Raw genomic sequence first — 24,794 nt, 5'->3', positions numbered from 1 at the left:
TTACACATAGTAGATACTTCTGAAATGATAGCTGTGGGATGAAACGTGGTCCTGATCCTCAGTTTCTCAAAGATATTTCAAAGCTCTGTCTAAATTTTCAGGCCAGGTGGTGGCATTTGTGAATACTAGCAAAAATCATTAAGCATCTGTCTGCTAAAGATCTAGGTTCTTTTGAACACTAGGTTTGGTTTCTGCAAGGCAGGTAGAGATGACAAAGGAATTTAGTTCCTAAAAGCATTGAAAAGCTTCCAGAAAATCCATTCCATGACTTTGGTCTTCCCTGGTGGATGCTAAGTCCATTAGGTTTCTCCTAAAAGAACACAAAGATGTGACTTGGAATGCTGTGGCCACTTCTTCTGCGTGATTGTGTTTATCAATATGAGCCAAGGTCAGGGGTGGGCTTTCTTCCCTGTTGTGATAGACAGATGCTCTGTAAGTGTTTTTTAATTTAAAATCTCACACTTGAAGAGGGAAGGAAACCACTTTTAAAAGTATAATACAGCCGTGTAAAGAAGGTTGTAATTTAGTTATTTACAAAAGGTCTCTCCCCCAACATTCCTGTTGTGATCATTTAGGACAGGGAGGAGGGTGAAGTGCAGAAGGGAAGATGCTTTGTTCATCCCTGCCCCTGCAGCACTGAAGACCCATTTTTACCTCGTCTGTACAGCCCACAGCCCTGTGGTCAGATATTGCGCTGACCCTCTTCATTCCAACTTCCTGTTCCACAAAGACTACTAGTCTTCAGACTATAGAAATCCCACTTGCTATAAACTTTGATTTTGAGTTACAGTGAATGAAACTTATTTAAAAAAATGACAAATGACATCAGGACTCCTTGTCCTCCCCCACTGCCCCTTAGGAAAAATCACACTCCATCCTCTGCCATCATTATCTTTGGACCCAAACCCCCTTAGAAATCACCCCTTTGCCATGTCTTCAGAGGCTTGGGATCTACATGTGCTGACATTTCACAGTACTTGCCTACAAAATGGATCTCAAGAGTTTTCCTACAAATGTCTGTCAGAACCTCAGCACCCACTCATATGAGTGTTCTACATCCTGTTTTAGAGATTTAAAAAGGAAAGCTACTGTTTTCCTCTACACTCTACCCACAGAACACTGCTGACACCAGATATCTGGGTTTTTCCCCACACCGACCAATTCTCCAACTTCAGTTGCTTACCCTACAATTCACTTCAATTCTGACACTACCTCACCAAGAATGACCCACAGAACTCATAGAAACACTTATTTAATGTTTACTCATTTGTTATAAAAGATACCACTCAGGAATAGCAAAACAGAAGAGATGCATAGGACAGGTCATGGGGAAGGGAGCATGGAGTTTCCATGCCTTGTCCAGGCATCCTTCCTTCCCAGTACCTCAGTGTGTTCACCAACCTGGGTGCTTTATGAAGCTTTGGTTAGGATTTTCAGGGAGGCTGAAAATTCCAACCATCTAATCACATGGTTGGTTCTTCTCTGTACTGAGGCTATCCAGGAATCTTCAGCCACCAGTCATCTCATTAGCATATAAAAAATACTTACCACTTTAGAGGTTGGGAAGGTTTTAGGAGTTCTGTGCCAGGAAAGGAGGGGAGGCACAGGGACCAAACGTATATTTCTTCATATGTCATAAGATGTGATGGACAGAAGTGCTAGTACAGAAGTGCCTGTTCAGAGATTCACAGGAAACAATGGCTTGATCCCCATACTGAACACTGATGTATCTGAGTGGTGTATACGAGGTATGATCAAAACATATATATGGTGAATGTTTAAATAAAAACATTTATTAACAGTAAAAGACACATTGCCATTAATCTCCTTCAAAGTAGGAGATTCGCACATCCTTATCCCATCATTCTTGCCATTTTCTGAAGCAGTTCTAGAAGTCCTCTTTCATGAGTTAGTTGTACTCTCGTGACTGCTTCAATGTCCTGAATCGATTAAAAATGTTTTCCTTTCATGGTCATTTTGACTTTGGGAAGGAGCCAGAATTCACATGGTGCCAGATCTGTGAATAAGGTGGATGAGGACATACTGTCATGTTTTTATTTGATAGAAATTGCTGCATACCACAAGTGATGTATGACATGGAGTGTTGCCATGATGGATGATTTACAGCACACTTTATAACATACCTTCTCTCAACCGTAGCTCACACCAACTGACTGCACCAAACAAGTTGAAACTTGTCACATGTTTGATGGTTTGATGCACCGCTTCCTGTATTAAAGATCTCAGTGTTTTCGTTGGGTGGCACTTGGCAGCAGCATTCATGGTATTTTTTTTAAATCACAACAGAAAGGCTCCCCAAAGTCAAAATGACCATGAACATTTTGAATCATTTCTAATCCTCACAATAATCTAACAAGGTAGCTTTGATTTTCTCTATTCTGTAGAAGAGGAAAACCATTTTTTTAAAGTTATCCACTACCTTTGTTCTAATGTGGAGTTCTAAGCCCTGGGCACACAACAGTCAATGAAACAGAGCAAGACCTTGCCCTCATGGAGCCTACAGTCTAGTGGGAAGAGATTATAGAGAATAAATATCCAATGTCAGGTGGTGGTCAGTGCAACACAGAGAAATCAAGGGTAAGGAAACGGAACATGACTGGTACATGATGGTGGTGTCAGTGGCGTACTCAGGAAACAACAAGGAGCGCAGTGGGAGGGGAGGTCCCGGGGCTCAGAGCACATCGGACCTTGTCGCCATTGGAAAGACTTTGGCTCCTATTCTGAATGGCATGGGGACGCGTTAAAGGGTTTTGAGGAGAAGAATGACATGGTCTGATACTGAAAAGGTCTCACATACAGACTAGATAATAGGGAGTAAGGATGAAAGCAGGGAGGCCAGTAGGCACCTCTTTTATTAATCCAGGCTAGAGATGATGGGGCTCACACCAGAGTGGTCTTATTTTGGATATGTTTTCAATGCGGAGCTGACAAAATTTACCGACAGATAGGATGTGGGTGTGGGACAAAGAAAAGCTTCAAAGATGACAATAAGATTTCAGGCCTGAGCAAGTAGAACAATGAATAGAGTTGCATTGACAAAACGGGGAATAATGTAGTAAGAGCAGTTATGGGATGACGATGGGAAATGTAGACTTTAGCTTGAACATGTTAAGTTGAAGATGCCTAAACATGCTATTGGAGTCAGGCAGGTGCTAGAATACATGAGTCTGTCTGTAACACAGTGGAGCGGTCTGGGCTACAGAGATACATTTGAGAATCACTAAACTGACAGACTCAAAGAGATTACGTGATTGTTCAGAATCAATGAAAGGTGGGGGACTCCAGTGTCCATACTTGCTAACCTTCAGAGTACACCCACAGAGACAAATTCTGTGATCTAACCTCTGGGGTATCCTAAATCAGCAAAACAGAGGTGGGGGCCTCAAATCTGTGTTTTTAAAAAGTTTTCTAAGTAATTCTGATACACACACACACACACACACACACACACACGCAACAACTTGGATGGACCTGAGGGTGTTGTGCTAAGTGAAATAAATTAGAGAAAGACAAATATTATATGATCTCCCCTATACGTGGAATCTAACAAAAGCAAACTCATAGAAACAGAGATCAGATTGGTAGTTGCCAGAGGCTGGGAGTAGGGGTAGGTGACATTGGTGAAGGTGATCAGAAGGTACAAACCTCCAGTTATAAGATAAATAGGTCCTGGGGATGTAATGCACAGCATGGCACTATATTTAACAGTATCATATTGTATACTTGGAAGTTGCTAAGGGAGTAGATCTTAAAAGTTCTCAGCACAGAGAGAAATTTTGTCCTATGTAAGGTGATAGATGTTAACTAAACATTGTGGTGATCATTTTACATTCATCTACTGTGTATACATATATCAAATCATTTTGTTGTACACCTTAAACTTAAACAATGTTATATGTCAATTATGACTCAATAAAACTAGTAGAAAAAAATTCCAGGTGTTATCAAATAAACTACCTATTTTTATACCACCCACCTTCTCTTTGGCTCAAGACCCATTTGTTATCTGTTTAGTGCAACCTGGTGGATATTCTGTTAGACTTTGTATTTGCTGAAATCGGAACACTTTTATATTTTCTCTCCAAAAGCTTCTTCCTCTTCTATTCTTCATCTCAGATTTGTATTATCAGCTACCCAGGTATGTATTCAGTGTAGCAACTCTAAAGCAGTGGTTCTCAACCTCAGCTGCACATTACAATCACCTAGGGGACTTTAAAAAGCAGTTGATGGCCAGACCACATGCCAGACCAATAAATACATCAGGAAACTGGGAGTGGGACACAGACATCAGTGGGTTTTGTTTTGTTTTGTTTTTAATTTTTTTTCCTGAACTCTGCTGATTTGTAACATACAAAGAAGTGCAGTGGTCAGATCTTATGTGTATATCTCAATGAGTTATTACAAACTGATAATCCTGTGTAAAAGTACTTAGTTCAAGAAACATTACTAGCATCCCAGAAAACCCTTTCAGACACAAGCTACCCTGACTTCTGACAGCATACAATTGTGTCTCTTTTAGAACTTCACTTAAATAGAATCAGAGAACATGTACTCTTTTTGATCTGGCTTCTTTTGCTCAACTTTATATTTGTTATTGTTGCATGTAGGTGTAGTTTTTCTCATTCACTGCTGTATATAACATTCTACTGTGAGAATATAGTACATATTATTTGTCCATTTTCTCACTGATGCACATATAGGTATTTCCATTGTCTGGCTATTTTGACTAGCCCATTTTTGGACATGTCTGTTATACACATACACATTTCTGATGGCCATCTGCCTACAAGTGGAATTGCTGAGGCACTGGGTATATGTCTGTTCAGTTTTAGTAGATACTGCCAAACTGTTTTCCAAAATGTCCTATCAATTCATACTTCTACCAGCAGTATTGGAGAGTTCAGCTTGTTCTACACTTTCTAAACACTTGATGTTTTCTGTATTGTATTTTCCACTTTAACCATTCTTGTGGGTATGTTTCAGTGTGATTGTGTTTGCATCGCCAAAATAACTAATGAAGTTGAGCATCTTTCAGATGCTAATTAGGTATTTGGATATCTTCTTCTGTGAAGTGTCTGTTCAGATCTCTTGCCCATTTTTTTTTAATTGAGCTATTGTTTTCTTATTAGGAGTTTCTTCTGCATACAAATTCTATTTTGGATATATGTATTGTGAGTATCTTTAACTCACTTTTTTGGTTGCTTTTTAGCTCTAAGAATTTCTTTTGAAAGAAGAAGGTTCTTAATTTTAATATAGTCCACTTTATAAATATTTTTCTTTGATAGTGCTTTTTTTTTTAAAGACTTTTATTGGGGAATTGGGGGATGGGAACAGCACTGGGGAATTGGGGAAAGGGGAACAGACAAGTTGCTGTCCTTTTGTTCTTCAGTCTAGTTGTGGAGGACGTTGCTTCACTGGCCCAAGTTGGCACCATCATTGCGCTCTTCCTGGGCAAGGCAGATCAGTCGCCGGCTTCTCGACGGCCGCTCACTGCGGCTGCTGGCCACTTACACTGGCTGCTGGCTACATACGATAGCCCATGGCAACCCACTGCAGCAGGAGCTGCAGCCTACGCCGTCACCGGCAACCCACAGCAGCCCAGCTCCAGGTTGAGCTGTTGTTTAGCATCTTAGCTGTGGAGGGCAGTGTCACTGGCCCTCATATGTGGGATCTGAACCAGGGTCCTCTGGCGTCCCAAGCCAGCTCTTAACCAACTGAGCCACTCGGCCGGCCCATTAGTGCTTTTTTATAACCTATTTTAAGAAGCATTTGCACGCTCTCCAGGCCATGAATGTGGTCTCCTATCTCATTTTCTAGAAGTTGTGCTGTGTTTCCTTCCGTAATTAGATCTGTGGCCCACATGGGATTGATTTTTAGGTATAGGATGAGGTGGAGTCATGAGTCAGAATTTTTCCTTATGGAATCTAGAAGACCCAGTACCAATTCTAAAGGAATCAATAGTTTTAAAAGCTCCTCAGGTGATTCTAACAGGCAGCCCACCATTGCCCAGGCATCATCCCAGATGTCCCTCTTCTTTCTCCTCATATTTAATCAGTCATCTGGTCCTGTTAATTCCATTTTCCAAAGGACCCTACAGTTCACCTCTTTTTCTCCCTCTCTTTCCTTAGGACACATGTGTTACAGTAGTCTCTCAATACTGTGACAGTTATATTCTCACTTTGGGAAGATTCCTTCCTTCCCACTTCCTGCTTTCCCTGTGTTAATGATAGGAATCTTTTTTTCCAAACCTAAATCTGATTTAATTTGAATTAAAGCCCTTTTAAAGGTCTAAATCTTAAATAACTCTGTCAGAAACCTTGGATGAGAATCTTTGTCTACACAACAGAATCTGAGCTCCTTCGCATGACCTTGAAGGCCCTTCGCATGACCTTGAAGGCCCTTCACAGTCCAGTTTACAACCTTCGCAGCCTCTCTCCCTAAGCGGCAGACGATCTGAAGTTTCCACATACATCAGGCCCTTTCACATGCCTCTGCTTATAGTCTCTAGATGCCTGGAATGCCCTTCCCCATTGGCTCTGCCTTTATAGCTTAAATGTCACCAGTTCCGTGAGCCTCCCCAGCCTCTCTCTTTTGTGATGTGGACGCATTATAACCTTGTCCACAGGATGGCCCGTGTCTGACTATTGCAGTTAGTGGAGCGGGATTCTCCACATAGACAGTCAGCTCGCTGAGAGCAGAGCCTGAGCCTGGCTTCTCTGAGTCTCCCTAGCACATAGTTCTTTTTAGATAGTAGGTGTTTAATAAATACTTGGTTTGCTCATTTTTATCACAGAAAAAAAAGCAACTTTAAAAAGCAGATTATTGGTAAGTGGCAATTCAGTGAAGCAGTGCAAAGTCCGAATTTTTCTCTGGGGGTATATGTAATTGTTTCTATTGTAACTTATTCATTGATTCTTATTAATCGGATCTATTTTATCTCTTTAGCTGGGACTCATATTTCAGCTTAGGAACCTTCTTTGGTTGGGGGCAGTGGGAGCCTATTTCCTGATTGTGGGAGTTTGGGTTATCAGTTTCTTATCATTTTTACATAAAGCAGTTTTTCATGGCATCATTTAGAGGCGAATTACTTCCAAAGAGTCAGTATTAATAAGAGTGAATGGGGAATGGAAGTCCACCCTTCTGCACTTTAGGAAATGGAATCAGAAGCAATGAAAGGCCCAGCAGCCTCGGAACCCTTAAACTCGCCTGTGGGAGGGAAATGGCAGGCCTGATTGCCATCAGCATGGCCTGTTGACCCAAACCATCCCCTCAGATCGCAGCCTTAGTGTGTAATGAGGGCTTATCAGCAGCCTCTAGCTCCATTTCAGAGCACAACAGAAGGTCTCTGTGCTATTAAACAGTGCAGTCTTTTCCCAGGATTAGGAAAATGATGTATGCAGAAGTTTATAAAAAATTAAAACTTTTAAATGAAATCATTCAGCCCACAGTTAATAATTAAGCACCTGCTGTATGCTTGGCACTGTGCTGGAATTCCACAGGATACAGTTTGTCAGCTTGTAGCAGGAAACAGGCATGCTGAAAACAGAAATAAAATATCATGTGAGATATGATCAGTGTATGTCCGACACAGTGGAGACATGAAATGAGGGAAGGGGTCACTTAAACCTAAAGGCAGTAGAGGTAAAGGGTGATTGGGAACTACTCTGTAGAAGAGGTGTGCCTGGGTTGTGTTGGGTGGGTAGAAAGAGGGAATGCTGTTCCAAGAAGAGTGACAGTTCTAGAAACTTAAGGAAACTGCCAGAAGTTTCCTGTGGCAGATGGCCAGGGTATGCTTTCTTTGAGAAGTCTTACATCTAAGAAGGATCGATCACCTTACATAAGGGAACTTAGAAGAGTTTTAGAAATTATACTTTCTTTTCCCCCTCAGTTTTATATGGCTAAAGAACCTGAGACTCGGAGAGGTTAAGTAACTCACATAGAATCACACAGTGAACTTGTTGACATGTCTGGCACTCAGAAATAACCAACATTTATTGAATGTTTACCATTTGCCAGCATTGTGACATACATTATGTCATTTAACCCTTAAATCAACATAACCCAATGAGGGTCAGGTACCATTTTACAGATGAGGTAACTGAGGTCCACAATCACCTAGCAAGAAACGGAGCCAGCATCTGGACTCAGATAGTCTGCCTCCAGAGGCTGTGTCTTAATCCCACTTTGTTAAACCCGGCTATCCTTTCTGGTGTTTCCCCCCCAATTAGCAGCTAACTCCTTCCTACCTACAGTTATTCTCTCTCTCTTATGTCTACCCTGGAAGTATAGATTTGCAAAATTGAAATATGGACAGCCAGTTTTATTGACTCACTTTCAGGGCTTTCTATCAAGGATAGATCATAATTTTTTGTCAGTTGAGATACAAGACCATCAAACACTGTATTAGGCTGGGTTTAACAAGGACCGCAAAGCCATTGTGGATATTATTGAATAACAGATTTTTTATAAGAATCAGAGTTTGTATACCTGTGGGAAGAGCTGGATAAATGAAGGTAAAAACAGTAGAGTTGAAGAATCAGTGAAAGGTCACTGACCAGCCCTGACCCAAGTGAATGAACTTAGGGATCTGGAAGGTAGGTGGGCAGGTCCCACTGCTGGAGCAGGACTGCAGTGGGCTGTGGTGTGGAAGGCTAGGGAAGGTGGTTGGCTCTTGAGGGTTACTACCTCGAAAGTTTGCAGCCAATGGTCTGTAGCGGGCCTGAGATCACTGCTGGTCAGCAGAATCAGCATGTGGGGAGAAGAGCTGGACACAGAGCAGGGCAGCATGAGGACAGCGGGAACCCATTTCCTCCTGTGCCTCAGTCTTTCACCGCTTCTCACCAGTGACAGCTTTTAGAATATGGAGGCTGCAGCTTTACCTTCACCTCCCAACTCCTGCACAACCTCACTTTGGACCAGTTTTAACTGGGAAACATGGGGAAGAGACTGGGAAATGTAGCTCCTCATACAACCCAGCTGACAGTGCAGCCCTCCAGCACAGAGCTCGTAGAAAAGAACATGGAAGCACTGCTTCCTCCTGCCTCCGGGCTGTGGGTGCCTGTGCTAGTTACTCTTTGTGCTCTTGACCGTTGAACACTGATAAGAGACTTATGAATGAGACATATTTTTTAGGGATGCACAGCTAGCAAGATTTGGAGCCTGGATCTTTACCTGTTTGTATAAGCCCAATGCTAATATTTATTTTGACACACTGTGCTGCTGTCCATGAAAGATGAGACTTGTTTTCCTGTTTGTTTATCAAGTAAAAAATTGAAAAACTGAGATTTATTAGAAGGGCTGAGTTTTTGGCTTTCCCAGCTCGTTACCGCACCAGATAAGCAGCCTTCGGGGAGACTGAGCGGTGATTCACACAGACACTGCTTTTAGGTCAGAGGAAAATAACTGTTGGCAGTGCGAGCAGAGCTTCTGTTTTACTCTCCGCAGAGCTTTGATTTCCCTGCGGCTGTGCCCAGAATTAGAAAGCTCTTCTGGGATTATGCTTTAGCATTGGGAGATGATTTTTAGATTGAGCTTTGGCTGCCCCTGTTTGTCTTCCTTAAGAGATAGCACAGATTTGGGGGCCAAAAAAGAAACTGCCGTTTTCAGCAGAGGACAAAACGATGGGAGCCCTGTTTTTGGAACATACCAGCCTTTTACGGTCATCCTAATTTTACTTCCTGCTGTTGAAATTCATCTGATACATTTCACCTGGATGTGGGCTCATCGCGCTCTTTCTTTTGATGGTGTTTTCTGATGGCATTTCACCTGTTAATCCTTATTAATCCCAGCCAATTCTCTTTATACCGGTGATCGTATTTTTTTTTTTTAGGAGAGCTTTTTTCGTTGAAAGGCCCTTGAGGTTAGAGCAGTGCCCAGATTGTCAAGATACGATGAGTATTGTTTTTCCTGAGGGAAAAAGAAGTGGGAAATACTTTAAATTTAGTTTTTTTATAATGGAAGTAATACATGCACATATTATAAAAATTGTATAGTTTTACAAAGATTTTTTTTTTTTACAAAAAACAGCAGTCCTCCTGGAGTTGCATTCCTTCCCCCCATTTCCATGTCCCGGAAGCAGCACTGTTAAGACCCTTTCAGCGGTTCCTTTGGTTTTTATTTCTAATCTTACAACATCATGCTTATATTGCTCCTTCTTGGTTTCCAGTTTTAGGTGTTTTCTGTTTGATTCCTAGTTTGGAAGATGAGAATTGTTTGCTCTTTTCCTGCCTTCCCATTCTCCCACATCCTTTCCCTCTCTCATTTCATTAGTATGTTTAAAAGCCAGTCTCTTCCAAAATTTACATTTTAGGCCCTTGTAAATTTGTACAAAGCGGGCCTATGTAGAATAATATCCCTGTATTTCCTTTCTTATACAACCTTTTAGTTTTTCCTGGAATTAATCATTGTTTTATTTTTTTCATTTTTTAACTTTTTGTGTATGTTTCACTTATTCTTTCCCAAACTCACTGCCACACATATGAATTTCCTCTCAATACATTGAAAATTGTCAGGTGTTCATCATCTTTGAGCTATCTGATGCTGCATTCTGGATTAGTTGCTTTCTTAGTTTGGGTTCCCCCAGATGCAAACCATGAGGCAAGGATTTGAGCACAAGGGGTTGATTGCGGAGGTGATTTCAGAAAGTCCTGTTAGGGGAGTAGTGAAGGAGAAGAGGCCAATGAGGGAGACGTTAGAAAGCAAGGTACAGTGGTAGATAGCTGCAACTTGATCCCACGGGGGGACACGGGGAGCCCATAGTTCCTTTATAGCTCATGGCTCCCTGAGCTGTACATACCTGGCCATGGGTAGTGTCAGCTACAATGCCTGATGCATAATGACCATCGAGATCTCCCTTTGTTATTTTCACCTCTTTCCTTATACTGGATCCCTTTTTCTAGATTTCATGCCTGTTCTCTTTTTTTGATTGACACCTTCATTTTGGTAGAACGCATCTTCCATTAGCTTGGGAGGAATAAATTGTGACCTTCCTGTGTACTTCAGAATAATATCATTATTCTACCTTTATACGTCATTGATTATTTGAGTGTAGAATTGTAAATTATTTTCTCTAAGAAATTAGGAGTCATTGCCCCATTGTTTTCTGAGATTTCTCATGTGCATGGTTTTCCTTTTTATTTTTTAAAGATTTTATTGGAGAACTGGGGGAGGGAACAGTGTTGGGGAATCAGGGAAGGGGAACAGATAAGTTGCTGTCCTTTCGTTCTTCATTCTAGTTGTGGAGGACGTCGCTTCAATGGCCCATGTTGGTATTATCATTGTGCTCTTCCCGGGTGAGGCTCACGGCAGCTCATGAAAGCTCACACCGCTGCCAGCCAGCCCCACTGCAGCCTAAGCCGTCGCCATCGCCTCATGGCAGCCCAGCTCCAGGTCGAGCTGTTGTTCACCATCTTAGCTGTAGAGCAGCGGTTCTCAACCTTCCTAATGCCGTGACCCCTTAATACAGTTCCTCATATTGTGGTGACCCCCAACCATAAAATTATTTTCGTTGCTATCTCTATAACTGTAATTTTGCTACTGTTATGAATCATAATGTAAATATCTTTTTGTTTTCCGATGGTCCATGGCGACCCCTGCGAAAGGGTCATTCGACCCCCAAAGGGGTCGTGACTGACAGGTTGAGAACCACTGTTGTAGAGGGTGCAGCGTCACTGGCCCACATGTGGGATCCGAACTGGGGCCCTGCTGCTCAGAGCTGGCGTCCCAAGCCAACACTTAACCAACGTGCCACTCGGCCGGCCCCATGGTTTTCTTATGTTCAATTTTCTTCTTTATCTTGACATTTTATATGTAACCTACTTTTCCTCTCTGAAAGGTTTTAGGAACTTCTCTGTCTCCAGTTTTATGAAATTTTGTATTAAGGGCCCTTGGTATGGACACTTTTATCCATAGAGCTGACATTCAATGGATTCTTTCAATCTGGAAAAACATGTTTATTAGTTTTCGGAAATTTTCTTGAACTTTTAAAAAGAACTTCTTCCTTTTCTCTTTCTGTGTTCTTCCTTTCTGGAACTTATGAGTATGTTGTTCAGCTGCCAGACCTGGACGGATCCTGATTTTGTTTGCTTTCTGATTTTTTATCTCTTTTTTTTTTTTTTGGTTGTTGCTGTTCTACTTTGGGGGATTTGCTTCAACTTTATCATCTATGCTTCTATTGATTTTTAACTTGTATGTTTTATTTAAATGATTTGCTCTCTATGTATCTCCTTTCTTTCTATTCATTTGGTACTTCTTACCGTCTAGTTGTTGCTTATTTCTCTTTTATCTGTGCTGTTGTTACTCCTCTGTGTCCCCCCAGTACACTGTGCACATTAGCCATCACTGTATTTATCATGTCTGTTGCCACTGTCTGTTTATCTTACTCCTCACTATACTGTAAGCACCTTGAGAGCCGGGTCTGGGTCTTTCCTTGACCTCAGATATGGCTCATTGTAGAAAAGACTTTGAAAATATACGCTACTGCTATTGACCCTGAAAAAAAAAAAAGGTGAGGTCATGTGGCATTTTCAGTTTTTGAAATTTAACATGTATGGTACACTTTTCTATGAAAAGCAGTGTAAAAAAATATATAAATTTTATGTTTTTCTAGTTACCACCAGGCTTTGCATATTGCTTTTAGCCTAACTGCTACTTCCTATGTGATTCTAAGCTTTAAGATACTTCCCTCTGAAATTTTTCTTTGCAGTGCCCCCCTCCTATAGACTGGGGTGATGCTTCTGTGACTCACTATAATCCCGTAAATGACCCTTAGTATATACACTTCCCTCTATTTGCTTTTCAAATAAATGCTACCCTCAGTGCACTGTAAACTTTGTAAAGGCAGGGGCCATAGCTGTCCTGGCCATTATAATGCGCCTGGTGCAGGGTTGGGAGGGGGTCCTCTTGTGATAACTCTCCTCATCTCCAGTCTAGACCTTTAAAGCCCAAAGTCGAAATAAATGCCTATTTGAAACAAATGTTCCAGCCTAAATATCAGCCACGAATGCTGGAAGTGCCTTTAGCTGTGATTCTCTCAGGTTTCCATGCCGAGGGGACCCTGGGCACAGTCCTAGGTTAATGCACAGTCCCAGCTCTAATAATTAACCTGAAGAACACTGGTATCCTAGAATCAAGTAAATCATTGATTTTAACTGTATTAATAAAGCAGTTTCTTCTTCTAAAACTGAAATTGCTTTCTAGGCATCTTCTTTCATGAAAATAAAAGCAAAAAAGAAATGGAAATGCTGTCTTTGTGGCACAGGGCTAATTTTCAAATGCCGTATGTGCTAGAGAAATAATTAAGTATTTTTAACAAACACGATATTTCTGTCCTTCCTGGGCCTGTTTACCGTCAGAATCTTAGTTGAGAAGTGATTTTGAAAATAGCTCTGTTAGCCATGGTGTAAGTGAAACATGGCATAAAGCCCACACTGCAAGAATTAACAATTAATTTCCTAGAATTGAAATTCAAAACTAGAATCCTAAAACATAGCACATAATCTAATAATTTTCAAAATGCTTTCCATGGGGCCACCCAGCTCCACAAAGTCACTGCCAGGGCCACCACATAGAGAAAGGACTGGCATGAGCCCAGGAAGAGAGAAAGAGCACATGAGGATGGAGTCTACCCCCAGAAGAGCTCTGAGTTTTCTGTTAAATGTTTCGTAAGATTTTGAGAGGAAGGGAGAGTTTAGTGATTAAAAAAAAAAAATCTACCTCTAGCCACCTATGAAGCAACCCTCATATATTGCAGATGAAGACACTGAAGCTGGGTAGGTGAAGGTGGTACAGTTTTCAGTAGCTGAGCTGGTTTACAGAGTGGTTAAGGCCTGATTCTCCATCCAGCCCTGTTTCTGCTTTATCGCATTTCCTACTCTGAAAGCCTTTTGTCTCTTTGCCCTTAGCTTCCAGAGCTAAACTCAGCATGATCAACACCATGTCAAAAATCCGTGGCCAGGAGAAAGGGCCAGGTTACCCTCAGGCAGAAGCGCTGCTCGCAGAGGCCATGCTCAAGTTTGGAAGAGAGCTTGGGGATGATTGCAACTTTGGTAATGAGTGCTTTCTCACATTTTAATCCTTTCGTTTGCCTATGGGGATTTTCATGCCGGAAAGAAACTGTGTAGGAAATTATTCACACCATCTTATATTTTGATTCTCAGTTTTAGGTCTTGTGCACAGGGGCCAAAAATTTGTTTTCAGAGTCATTTCATCTTGTTTAACGTGATTTTTTGTAGGAGTTTTATTTATTTTTGTTTTCCTTGTTGAGAACTCCATCTTTACAGTAGCAGGTTGACCTATCCAGATGTGTAGACTACTTACTTTTGAGTGTGTCTGGCAGTAATTGGATATCGGGGCAGAGCAAACAGTCCCAATGAGCATGATTTAATACCCTGCCCCGGGAGCTTTCTCTCAGACCTCTGCCGTTTTATATGTGGTACCCAATTCTACAACTCCAGGTGAGACACCTGAGCTATTATTCCTCCACCTCTCCATCCTCTGACCCTCAGCTACCATACTAAACCCCTTCTGTTTTCATTCCTTGTGATGTGAGGTATTAGCAAATGCCTATGTTTCCTGGTTGACCCCGGCTCTCTCTTCCTGCTGTTTACTTCTGCTAAATGTATTGGCCTTCAACAGGTTCCCTATTAGGGAACGCTGGTAATTACAAGGGAGGGCAGGGAGCTTCCCAAATTGCTTCTATAAAGGAGAAGCAAAATTGTATAAGAGACACCACCTGCTTAGGGGGCGTTGAGCCTGTTGCTGGTATGAACTATCTAAGGTTGAACGCTCTGTTCTCTGGAGGGCATCACATCCTTCCTGTCTCTCATCTCGGGTGTCTTCACCAGGCAGGCTGTGATCCATGGATGTTTCTCTGTGATGGACTCTGTTACTGCAAATGCATTTTACTTCTGTTCTTTAACCTACAAGGGCTTCATTCTCCCCTCCAGGCCCAGCGCTCGGTGAGGTGGGGGAGGCCATGCGGGAGCTCTCGGAGGTGAAAGACTCTTTAGACATGGAAGTAAAGCAAAACTTCATTGACCCCCTTCAGAACCTTCATGACAAAGATCTGAGGGAAATTCAGGTATCTGCGACGAGTCCTTCGGGGAGTGGGCAGTTTCAATTCTATAGATGCACGTGCCCTTTTTCTTAAGAGCCCAGTTTTCAAGCTTACCCATGCATGTTGTCAGCCCTTGGCACGTGAATTGCAAAACAGTCTAGCCAGATAAATTGAGGGAAAACAGAAATGCAACAATTTTTGCCCTGCTATCATGACTGTTCCACTCATGAAAATTACATTTGACTTCTCCACTTTAAATTTTCAAGATTTTTATTTTTTATTTATTTATTTTTAAATTTCTAAGATTTTTAAAGCTTTTTTCTCCCCAGAAGGGTAATATCTTTTCCCTTATAATACACAATTGTATGAATTCTTGTATGGTTTTCTGGGCTGATTTCATCCTCTAAAATGTTAGCTGTACCAGTTGTGAGCTTAAATACATAGTTATTCTATCACGCTATAAACACATGTTTTTATATTTTTATAACAGTTATCAGGATTGAGGAAGAATTCCCAACTATTCTCTTTCTAAAACACATAGAACAATTGCGCTATTCCAGATAAAGTTCAACAAGCTTTAAATCTCTCTAGGTGTGTAAAGTTTGTTTGTTCTCTCAACAAATATTAGTAGAGCCTATCTGAAATTTAATTTTCTTTATTGTGAACTGGAGTGTCCTAACTTGACGTCTCCTAGATCTCCTTATTGTAGCTTAAATCCCCGCCAGCCCTACCACTTGCTCAGGTCACACAGTTAGTAAGGGGCTGACTCACTCCAAATCTAAGGTATAACTCTGACCTAGTACTCCGCCCTACAGCTGACCGCAAGTGCAAATGTGTTACCACAATATTCCTTCCAAAGGAATAAACGTTTAGCTTGGACCAGACATGGATGGGAGGCAGGAAGGCCTAGGACAGTTTTCTTGTTCCTTTCCTTCTCATTCCTTTACCACTCCCAGCTCTATCTCCCTTTCTTTCTGTACACACCCAGGATCCAGGGAAAACCAGCCTTTTCTCCCACCCATTGGTAGTGGAGCACTGCACCTCGTAGGAAAAAATACCTTGCAGCTTTGGGAGACTACTTTTCCACTTCGTTACTGAAGCTGTTGGGCAGAGACTGGGCAGCCACGTGCTGGGCATGAAGCAAGGAGGGACGGAAGCACAGTGTGGGGCATTAGGACCCCTCTAAGGTCCCTTCCAAGTTAGGTTTTGTGACTGTCAAATGGGAGATGTAAACTAATCAGTGTTTCACTGAAAGCTGCTTCAGTCAACTATAATCAGTGCTAATCTATAGATCCCTAGGCCACAGCCCTTGATATTCTAATTTAGGTGATCAGGAATCCATATTTTAAATAAGCAATTAATAATAATTAATAAGGTGATTCTAATCGATTGGATTACCGCAAAGATAAGTGTTTTCTAGCGCTAACGCTCTATGATTAAAAAAAGCAAGAACACCATTCTTTCTCACTTCATTTCAAGGAAAGTGTTTTTTTATCCTGCCTTCTCCTGACGTACCATTTGTTCTGAAGATAGGGCCTTGTGGGCCCTTATGTGCTTGTACGTTCCGCATGTGTAGGGCGTGTAGACACCTTCCCAGCTTCTGCCAGGGGAGGGAAAGATACAGTCCAGCTTGGCTTTGTCCCAATAAGGGAAGAACATAAGTGGGGCTTGTATCTCCCACAATGTCTTTCTTGCTGTGAATTATTTTTGAAGATCTTGCCCCACATTTAGCCTTTGGAAGCATTTGCCCCACTGATGCATGTTTCTTTATTTTTCTGGAGACGTGATATGTTAGAACTTAGCCTGTCTTATTTTGGAAGGTAATAGGCATGATGTGAAAGAGAGCTTACATAGGCCTTTCCCATGAGTCCTTTCCAAAGCATATTCCTGCCCATGACTTTTTCAGCATCATCTAAAGAAGATGGAGGGCCGACGGCTGGACTTCGATTATAAGAAGAAACGACAAGGCAAGATTCCAGATGAAGAGCTCCGTCAAGCTCTCGAGAAATTTGATGAGTCTAAAGAAATTGCTGAGTCAAGCATGTTCAATCTCTTAGAGATGGATGTGAGTTACTCTCCTGTGGCTTTTAATTGAATCTTGCCACTGAGGCACAAGATTTGTGTTCCAAAGGGTTATGTAATTAAACATGTTATTATCTGATCATGCTATGTGGTGAGAACTTCAGTAGGTAGTTATTTCTTTTAAATATTTTGAAATTATAAAGTAGATTGAGAAATGGTAAAATGTTTTTTTCTGCATTCCTATAGTTTGATTTAACCACATTTTTGTCTACTAATGATCTAAAAGTATTACTAGTAGTGGGGAAATAAAGAATGTTTCTGATGATCCAAGTATCATCATATAGCTCAAAAAAAAATACTCTGTTGAAAGGCAGAGCACAATTGACTTCAGATTGTAGAAGAATAGCAACTAAAATGCATTCAGAAGTGAGTGTCCAACATAGGTTAAGATGTTCTGTATTTTGTAGTAAAGTTGACTTTTTTTCAGAAGGTAAGTTCAGTTGAGATTGATGATTGTGGTATACGCGTAGATACTTTATTTGGGGCATGCTTTCACATTTCCAGAGCACTATATTATTTTTCATGACTCTGAAAGTTACATTCCAACCACTTAGGCCATAAAACCTGCTAATCAGCTTCCCTGTCCTTGCTCACTGCCACCTGCGGTCCCATCAGTTGCTGACCAGCTCCTGCCGGGATGTTTACAGAGACTTTATGTACTTATCACTTCACTGCTCTGCCCTGACTGGTGACAGGGAAGGCGTGCTGACGGTATCCAGACTTTCCCACCACGCAGACAGTGCGGGTTTGTGTTTCTGTTTATGTAAAACGATTTGTCCGTCTACCTACTGAGGAGGAATGCTGTAAGAATGAGGAGTGGCCTGAAGCGCAGTGATCCTCCCTTCAACCCAGGGCTGCACACCTCCCCAACATGCAGGCGGCACCATTACATCTGTTGACTTGGAGGCCACTAGTCAACCAGATCACAACGCAAGATGCCAAATGGAGGGTAACCAGGGATGCTTAGAATGTTAGAGCTGGAATGAGCCCAAATGTCACTTGGCCCAATTCCTTACCATGACAGATGAGGCTCAAAGAGGACAAAAGATTTTCCATCATACCACACCGCCTCCCATGGTGCCTCATGTGAGAAATAAATATTCACATTTCTTTAACGGCACTAATATTGACCAGCATGGAAAGTATAGGGAGCAATGAATCCTTTCATCAATGCATGTTTCTCCTACAGGAAATCAATAAAATCAGACCCTCATCAAGGCTGTAGCTAAGCGTGAGCCTGTTCTGTGAGAGTTATGTGATCTTCAGAAGGATTCTGACTAGAGTGGCTTCTCCTCATGGTACTGGAGTTTCCAAGCATAAGGGTGCTTTCTTAACCTTAATTGATTTGGAACCTGTAAAACCCTGTGTCTTCGCCTGGCTCCCCACACGGTCATGGGCATGACCGAGCATGGGGCTGTGTGTCAGGAGCAACTCTGTCATATGTGCCAGACAGTAGTAGCTGCTTAAGGACAGGAACATGGCAACTAAGGTGTGATTTCCTCCCCCTGCCCTGCAGATCGAACAGGTGAGCCAGCTGTCTGCGCTGGTCCAGGCCCAGCTGGAGTACCATAAGCAGGCCGTCCAGATCCTGCAGCAAGTCACCGTCAGACTGGAAGAAAGGTATTTCACAGCTCCCTGCATTTCACAGTTCCATTTTCTTGCTGTGGCACGATGTGTAAAGAAATGGGAATAATAGAGAAGATACATTTGAAGAACAACTTCTGCCCAAATTCCTGCTGATCCTACACAGGCAGCTGTGGGTCATTTGTTTAGATTTTATTTTGCTTTGTGCTTTGTTCTTTTGAGTCTAATCTCGTGTTTATGAGAGCTTGATACTTGGCTTATATTTTAGCTTCCACAGATGGGACACCAGGATGCGCCAGTGATAATGGCTGCACTGATAATAGATCAGCTGTTCTGTGTGGGTCCAGAAGGCATATCTTCATCAGTCATATAACAGCCCTGTAGACTTAAGTATTGTTAGCCTCATCTAACAGATGAGCAAACTGAGGCTCAGGGACATGAAGGAACCAGCCCTGGGTCATGCAGTGGTCCAGTGGGGGTCATGATCAAGCTGAACCTGTTTGAGAGCTTGGATCTTTGCACACTTTGTGTTTCCCTGAATGGTGACAAAGTCCATCTGAGGGGGCTGCTTTCTTATACCTGTTCCATCTCCTCAGAATCTCCCCACAGTGGGGTTATGGTAGTTTTCTTCATGGATGGGGTTCCCTGGAGTGTGGGAGCAGCCTGCACTGCTGTGCACAGTGGCCCTGCACTGTAATATGTGCTACTTTATTTAGCCAGTTCAACAGGATGGTTTTGCTAATGTAAGTATGTCCAAGGGCCACCTCAGCCACCTTTATTCTCAGCTCATGGCTGGATTAGACTCCCATAGCTGATGAGCTGGTTAAATGTACAAGGAAGCCTGCAGTCATTGTACTGCACTGGGGGAAACCTCCTCACTCTTCCCGTTTCCATCTAGCCAGCCTCTTCCTCTCCTCTGTTATCTGCCCTGACTGGTGCTTTGATTGTGCATCTCCCCTCAGTGCACCCTTGTGGAAATGCATGTAACACTTTGAAGCCTTTAGAAAGGTTTAAAACCATGCAGTTCAACATGCTGAAGAAATATCATGTGTGTTTGTGATATCATTCTGCTGTCATCATACCCTAAACTCTTCCACCCTTGCAAATCTGTTGTACACTTTGCTTAGGGAACACCTGAAACTGTGAAAAGTACTTAGGGGTGTGCAGAATATGCTTCCTGGCTGTACCTTTCCACATTCCTCCTGTCTTCCTTCATTTCTTTCCCCCTTCCTATATGACAAATTGCTCACTGTTCTCAGAGAACATAGCATTTCTTTCTTTCTTCCCTCCAAACCTTCTTAAGCTCTACATGGACAGGTAGACTCCCCTACTGCCCCCTGTCCCCCCCTCCCCACCCGCCCCACACACACTCCCGTGTTCTTGTAGCATTTTGTACATATCTCTATAACAGCATTTACTGCAATTCATGGTAATCAGTTATTTATGTTATGTCTCCTCTACAGACCATAAATTGTTTGAGGGTAAGAATTGTGCCTTATTCATCTTGGTGTTCCTAACACCTAGCACACTGCAAAGTGAACTCTGAATCAGTGAGGGCAGAAGTGAGGGATAGAGAGAAAGGCAAGGAAGGGCATGACTATAGGGGGACACCACCAAAAGCAGAGGCATATTCACATAAGAAAACGAAAGGTCCTTTTCAGATTTCCCTTGCTCCACAGTGGTAGATGGGTTGATGGCTTGAGCATTTCCCGAATTTTACTGCTTTTTTTTTTTTGCTTCTCAATTGACTATGCACTCTTTTTTTCCTCCCCTTTTTTTTTCAACACAGAATAAGACAAGCTTCATCTCAGCCTAGAAGGGAATATCAGCCTAAACCGCGGATGAGCCTGGAGTTTCCAGCGGGAGACAGTACTCAACCCAATGGGGGCCTGTCCCACACGGGCACCCCAAAACCTACAGGTAAGGAGCTCAGACCTGCAGACCGTGTTGCATAGGTCTTGGCCACATCCCGCTGACACTTTTCCAGAAATTCTAGGAGCAGTCCAACCTGGCTGCAAAAGGAATATACAGTGACAGATTTCCCACAGGATGGTTTTGTCAGGTAGAATGCTTTTAAAGGACTCTTCCTTCTTTCCTCATTGATCATTTCTGTTCCTCTTTTTCCCTCTTCTCTCTATAAAACTGTTATGTCCCTTGTCCCTTTTTCTCTCACTCCCTATCATCAACACACTCTTAACCTCCTGACTAACACATTAGATTTTGACCCTCCTTTGTTGTCGTAAAATCACCCTAACATGTCAGTTCAGTGCTGGGATGGCATCGTTTTTTTTTCTATTTTTCCCCCTTTTGTGGTTCTGGTATGCATGAGAGCGAATGCCTCTGGGCAGTGTGTGCCCAAATACACTCACATATACCCACAGGCACCAGCTCCAGGAACACACTGGGTTGGATTTCTTGAGTCACAGGAGCATATGTGTGAATATATTTGCAGAGAAATATATTTTGAATCTCAACATCTGCTAGATTTCCCTACTCCCACCATCCAACCAGTTCATCATGTCATGGTTACTGAAGTTGGTTCAATAAAAGCTGCAATTTACTTTTTGTCAGGAATATTGATGTATACCCAATATGGATTCCTTTAGATGGCATCACTGCCCTGCACCCCATACTAACAATTTAGACAAAAGCTAGTACTTATTTTCAACTTTAGCATTTGCTTGGTTGAAGAAGTGGAAACTCACTTTTACTGGATATGGATTTTAAAGATAAGCAGCTTTCTCCTATCTTCCCTGTATCTCCAGTGGTTGATGTTCTACAGCAGGACACTTTCTATGAGATGTTCTTTGGAGACTACGCAGGACAAAGTGAGGTCTGGGGTGACAGTTGGAGCCCCCTGCCCTTGCGTTCACCTCTACTGCTCAGACGCAGTGTGGGGTATAGACAGAACTGGCTCTTAGAAATTAGCTGGCTACAAGGACTAGTCATATAAGTTATATGTAACTCACTTCTGCCTGCTCAGAAACCAACTACATATTTCACTCTTCTTTCTGCTTTCTTTAAGTAAGAAAATATATTACATTGTTTCCCTTCAAAGCCATGTAGATGGCATGGGAGCTGTATGCACTTGTCTGAGTTGCATGCTATATTAATATAATTGGTCATTTAACATAGATCCCTTTTAATATAGAACTCTATCTTCCATTAATTTGCTCAAGGTAAAGTACATTATTTTTTATATGCCGTAATGCTGATGCCCTCCTGATATTTATACATGTAACAGTTTACAAAGGGTACATTATGTAATTTTTTAACATAATCTCATTTAATATATATAATAGTATCTGTGAAGTGAGTTGGTAGACAGAGAAACTAAGAGTGAAGTGCCTTGTGCAAGGTCACACAAAGTTCGAATTTGAACCCAGTGTTTTCTATTGTAGTGTTTTCACCACATTATAGCAGTTTTCCAGAGGTTGACGTATTTCTTCTTAAAAAGCGAGGACTGCACTGTTGTCCTGAGGTTGCAAAGCACCGTCCGTGTAATTAGCTGTACTGTTTCACATGTGCAGAGGTTTTAACCAGCTGCCAACATGGAAAGGATTCTGGTCATGCTGTGTTATGAACCTAAATCTCCTTCAAGCTCCTTAAGTGGTTGGGTCTCCCATCACTGGGCATTGGCAGGAAGGCAGGAAGCCTTCACAAATTCTGTCGTACGTATCGCAAGAATAGACGTGGCCATTTTTCCTACTGGGAACAGAAAACAGGAATCCAACAACTTCTGGAAATCTGAGAAAGCTTCTGAAGACTGGAGAGGGAGATGCCATGCAGTGGACATGGGGGATTGATAGAAAGAGGAATCTTCCCAGGAAGAGGCGTGTGGGGGGAAGCAAGGTGGGCAGCCAGCGGGTAGAGCAGGTGGTGATATGCGAGTTAAACTCCCCTTGTCTTCCTGTGTTCTTCTCTCCTGCTCTGACTCAGGTGCCCCAATGGATCAGCCCTGCTGCCGAGCTCTGTACGACTTTGAGCCTGAAAATGAAGGGGAGTTGGGTTTTAAAGAGGGTGATATCATCACACTCACTAACCAGATCGATGAGAACTGGTATGAGGGGATGTTGCATGGCCAGTCAGGCTTCTTCCCCATCAACTACGTGGAAATTCTGGTCGCCCTGCCCCATTAGTGTGTCCCGCTGGCTGGCTCGCCTCCTGACCCGGATAGTTAAGTTTAACCACTGCTTTGGCAATGCAGCTTCCAACACATCCCAAGCGCAGGCCGCAGTGGTCCAGCCATCAAGCCCCACCGAGTATCTTTGGTTGACGTGTGTGACCCCAAAAGAGTCATGGTGATGGATGGCATCTTCTCAGCCTGGTGGGCATGGCATGTGCTTTTTCAATACCATCTGAGGCCAGCCAGTCAGAGAACTGCCGTCCGCACAGTTCTCAGGAGTCTGTGGCTTCTTAGAATAATGACCATGAGCCACGTCACAGAAAAACCACCCTATTGAAGATATTATCTATCACCCAGGGGCCATCTCCGGGTCTCAGGTTCTCCCATTTAAATAGGAGAAAGTTTTGGCTTGCACATTGTCCCCTCCCAAATACGTGAGTCACAGAATGGTGGAAGAAAGCCTCCCTCACCAGCAAATTGTCTTCTGGTCTGAATGAGTCAGTCCCTTGATGCTGTCAGTAGAAAGGGTTGCGTGTGGATGCAGAGCCTTCCCTGAACTCATGCACCTTTGTTCCCCCTACTTACGCCTGTCTCGGAGGCACAGCCAGTCCTCCTCCTTCCCTGCTATTCAAGCCAAAGGGGAACTCCCGTTTTATTTCTGAGTAAAACAGGTAGGGATCAGCATATTGTGGGAGGGGTTGAGAAGAGGAGGTTTTCCCTTATGAGGAACTGGGAACAGATCTGGTTTCCAAACTTAAATTTCTTGCTGCACAGAAACAATATATGTATTTAGGGCATTCCTGAAGGTTACTGGGAAGGGGGAATGAATATCATAACTTCAGTTTTGTTTATGAATTATGTGTTTCATGAATCCATTTGGCACCGAGACCCAAGGAGAAAAACGCTAGAATCATGCTTCCACTAGCTCATAGACCAAGAAACAGTAAATCCCTTTTCTTTCCACTTTCACCTTGTGTTCTTTGAACATCATTTGTGCATATTCTGCCCTCAATGAGGACCAAATGAAGATGATTTTTGTGCTTAGAAGTTTAAGATGCGTGGCTGCATATGCAAAACTCTTTGCCAACTCATTTGTTACTTTTACCTCTGCCCCTCCAATCTCATCCTCATTTTGTGTGTACAGTGCTGTGCGTAAATTTATGAGTGTTGTTTTTTTTTTGTACCAGTCATTAAAGTCCTGTTAGTTTCTATCCAGAGATCTATTTATCTAGCTGTACAGGTTCTTTCAGAGGTTTAATGTGCTGCTTTGGATGTGCCACCTGCGGTAGTGGATCATGTGGAGTGAAAGGCAAATCTTACTGCTTAATGTATAAACTCTTACCACGGGAAGCATCGCTGTTTCCAATAAATATTGCTGAAGACAGAACCAAAAGCTCTAGCCCTTTATTTTGTGTCAGTTCTTTGGGTCCGACAGTGGGTGGACTAAGGCCCATTTCCCCAGTGCTTTTGATACAACCACACCAGACCCAGTTCCAACCTCAGATCCACTCCTCTGTAAGCAGGGAAAGGTCTGTCATCAAGGATCAAGCTAGCCTGGACACTGGTCAGGTCTTGATAACCCCAGGAAGGAGGAAATTGTGGAGAGAGGATATGGAAGTGGGAAGAAGAGGTCTTCTAGAAGTTAAATGAGTTATTGTCACTGGTGAGATCAGAACAGCATACTGTTCATAGGGGCAAATAAAATATGTCATTTCAACCAGTCTTTTGTTTTCTTTTGGGCTTAAAGAGAAAGAAATACAGAGATACAAACTGGTCAAAAACCAGCATTGTTTCTGTTGGTGTGTATATGGGGGGATGAGAGGGGGTTGGAGGGGTAGGGAATCAGTCCACACAGAATATGTATTTCTCAATCTCCTAAGGAAATAAACATGTTCTTTATATATTGGGTGCCCTTTGTATTCTTCC

General features: G+C 42.4%; 1 protein-coding gene across 2 annotated transcripts in view; it reads left to right on the top strand.

Moving 5' to 3' along the window:
• Positions 1 to 24,588, top strand: part of SH3GL2 (SH3 domain containing GRB2 like 2, endophilin A1) — a 196,045-nt gene extending 171,457 nt beyond the window's left edge. For both annotated transcript variants that reach the window (XM_019659079.1, XM_019659080.1), the window contains exons 4-9: positions 13,923 to 14,066; positions 14,967 to 15,100; positions 16,983 to 17,141; positions 18,675 to 18,778; positions 20,532 to 20,662; positions 22,682 to 24,588. In XM_019659079.1, the coding sequence (XP_019514624.1) occupies positions 13,923 to 14,066; positions 14,967 to 15,100; positions 16,983 to 17,141; positions 18,675 to 18,778; positions 20,532 to 20,662; positions 22,682 to 22,881 (872 nt within the window). In that variant the 3' untranslated portion in view covers positions 22,882 to 24,588. The remainder of the gene's footprint in view (positions 1 to 13,922; positions 14,067 to 14,966; positions 15,101 to 16,982; positions 17,142 to 18,674; positions 18,779 to 20,531; positions 20,663 to 22,681) is intronic.
• The last annotated feature ends 206 nt before the right edge of the window (positions 24,589 to 24,794 follow it).

Source organism: Hipposideros armiger, unplaced genomic scaffold (genome assembly GCF_001890085.2).
Source record: "Hipposideros armiger isolate ML-2016 unplaced genomic scaffold, ASM189008v1 scaffold_294, whole genome shotgun sequence".
Classification (NCBI taxonomy): Eukaryota; Metazoa; Chordata; class Mammalia; order Chiroptera; family Hipposideridae; genus Hipposideros; species Hipposideros armiger.
The sequence above is the reverse complement of the archived record's forward strand: the minus strand, read 5'-3'. Positions and strand labels throughout refer to the sequence as shown.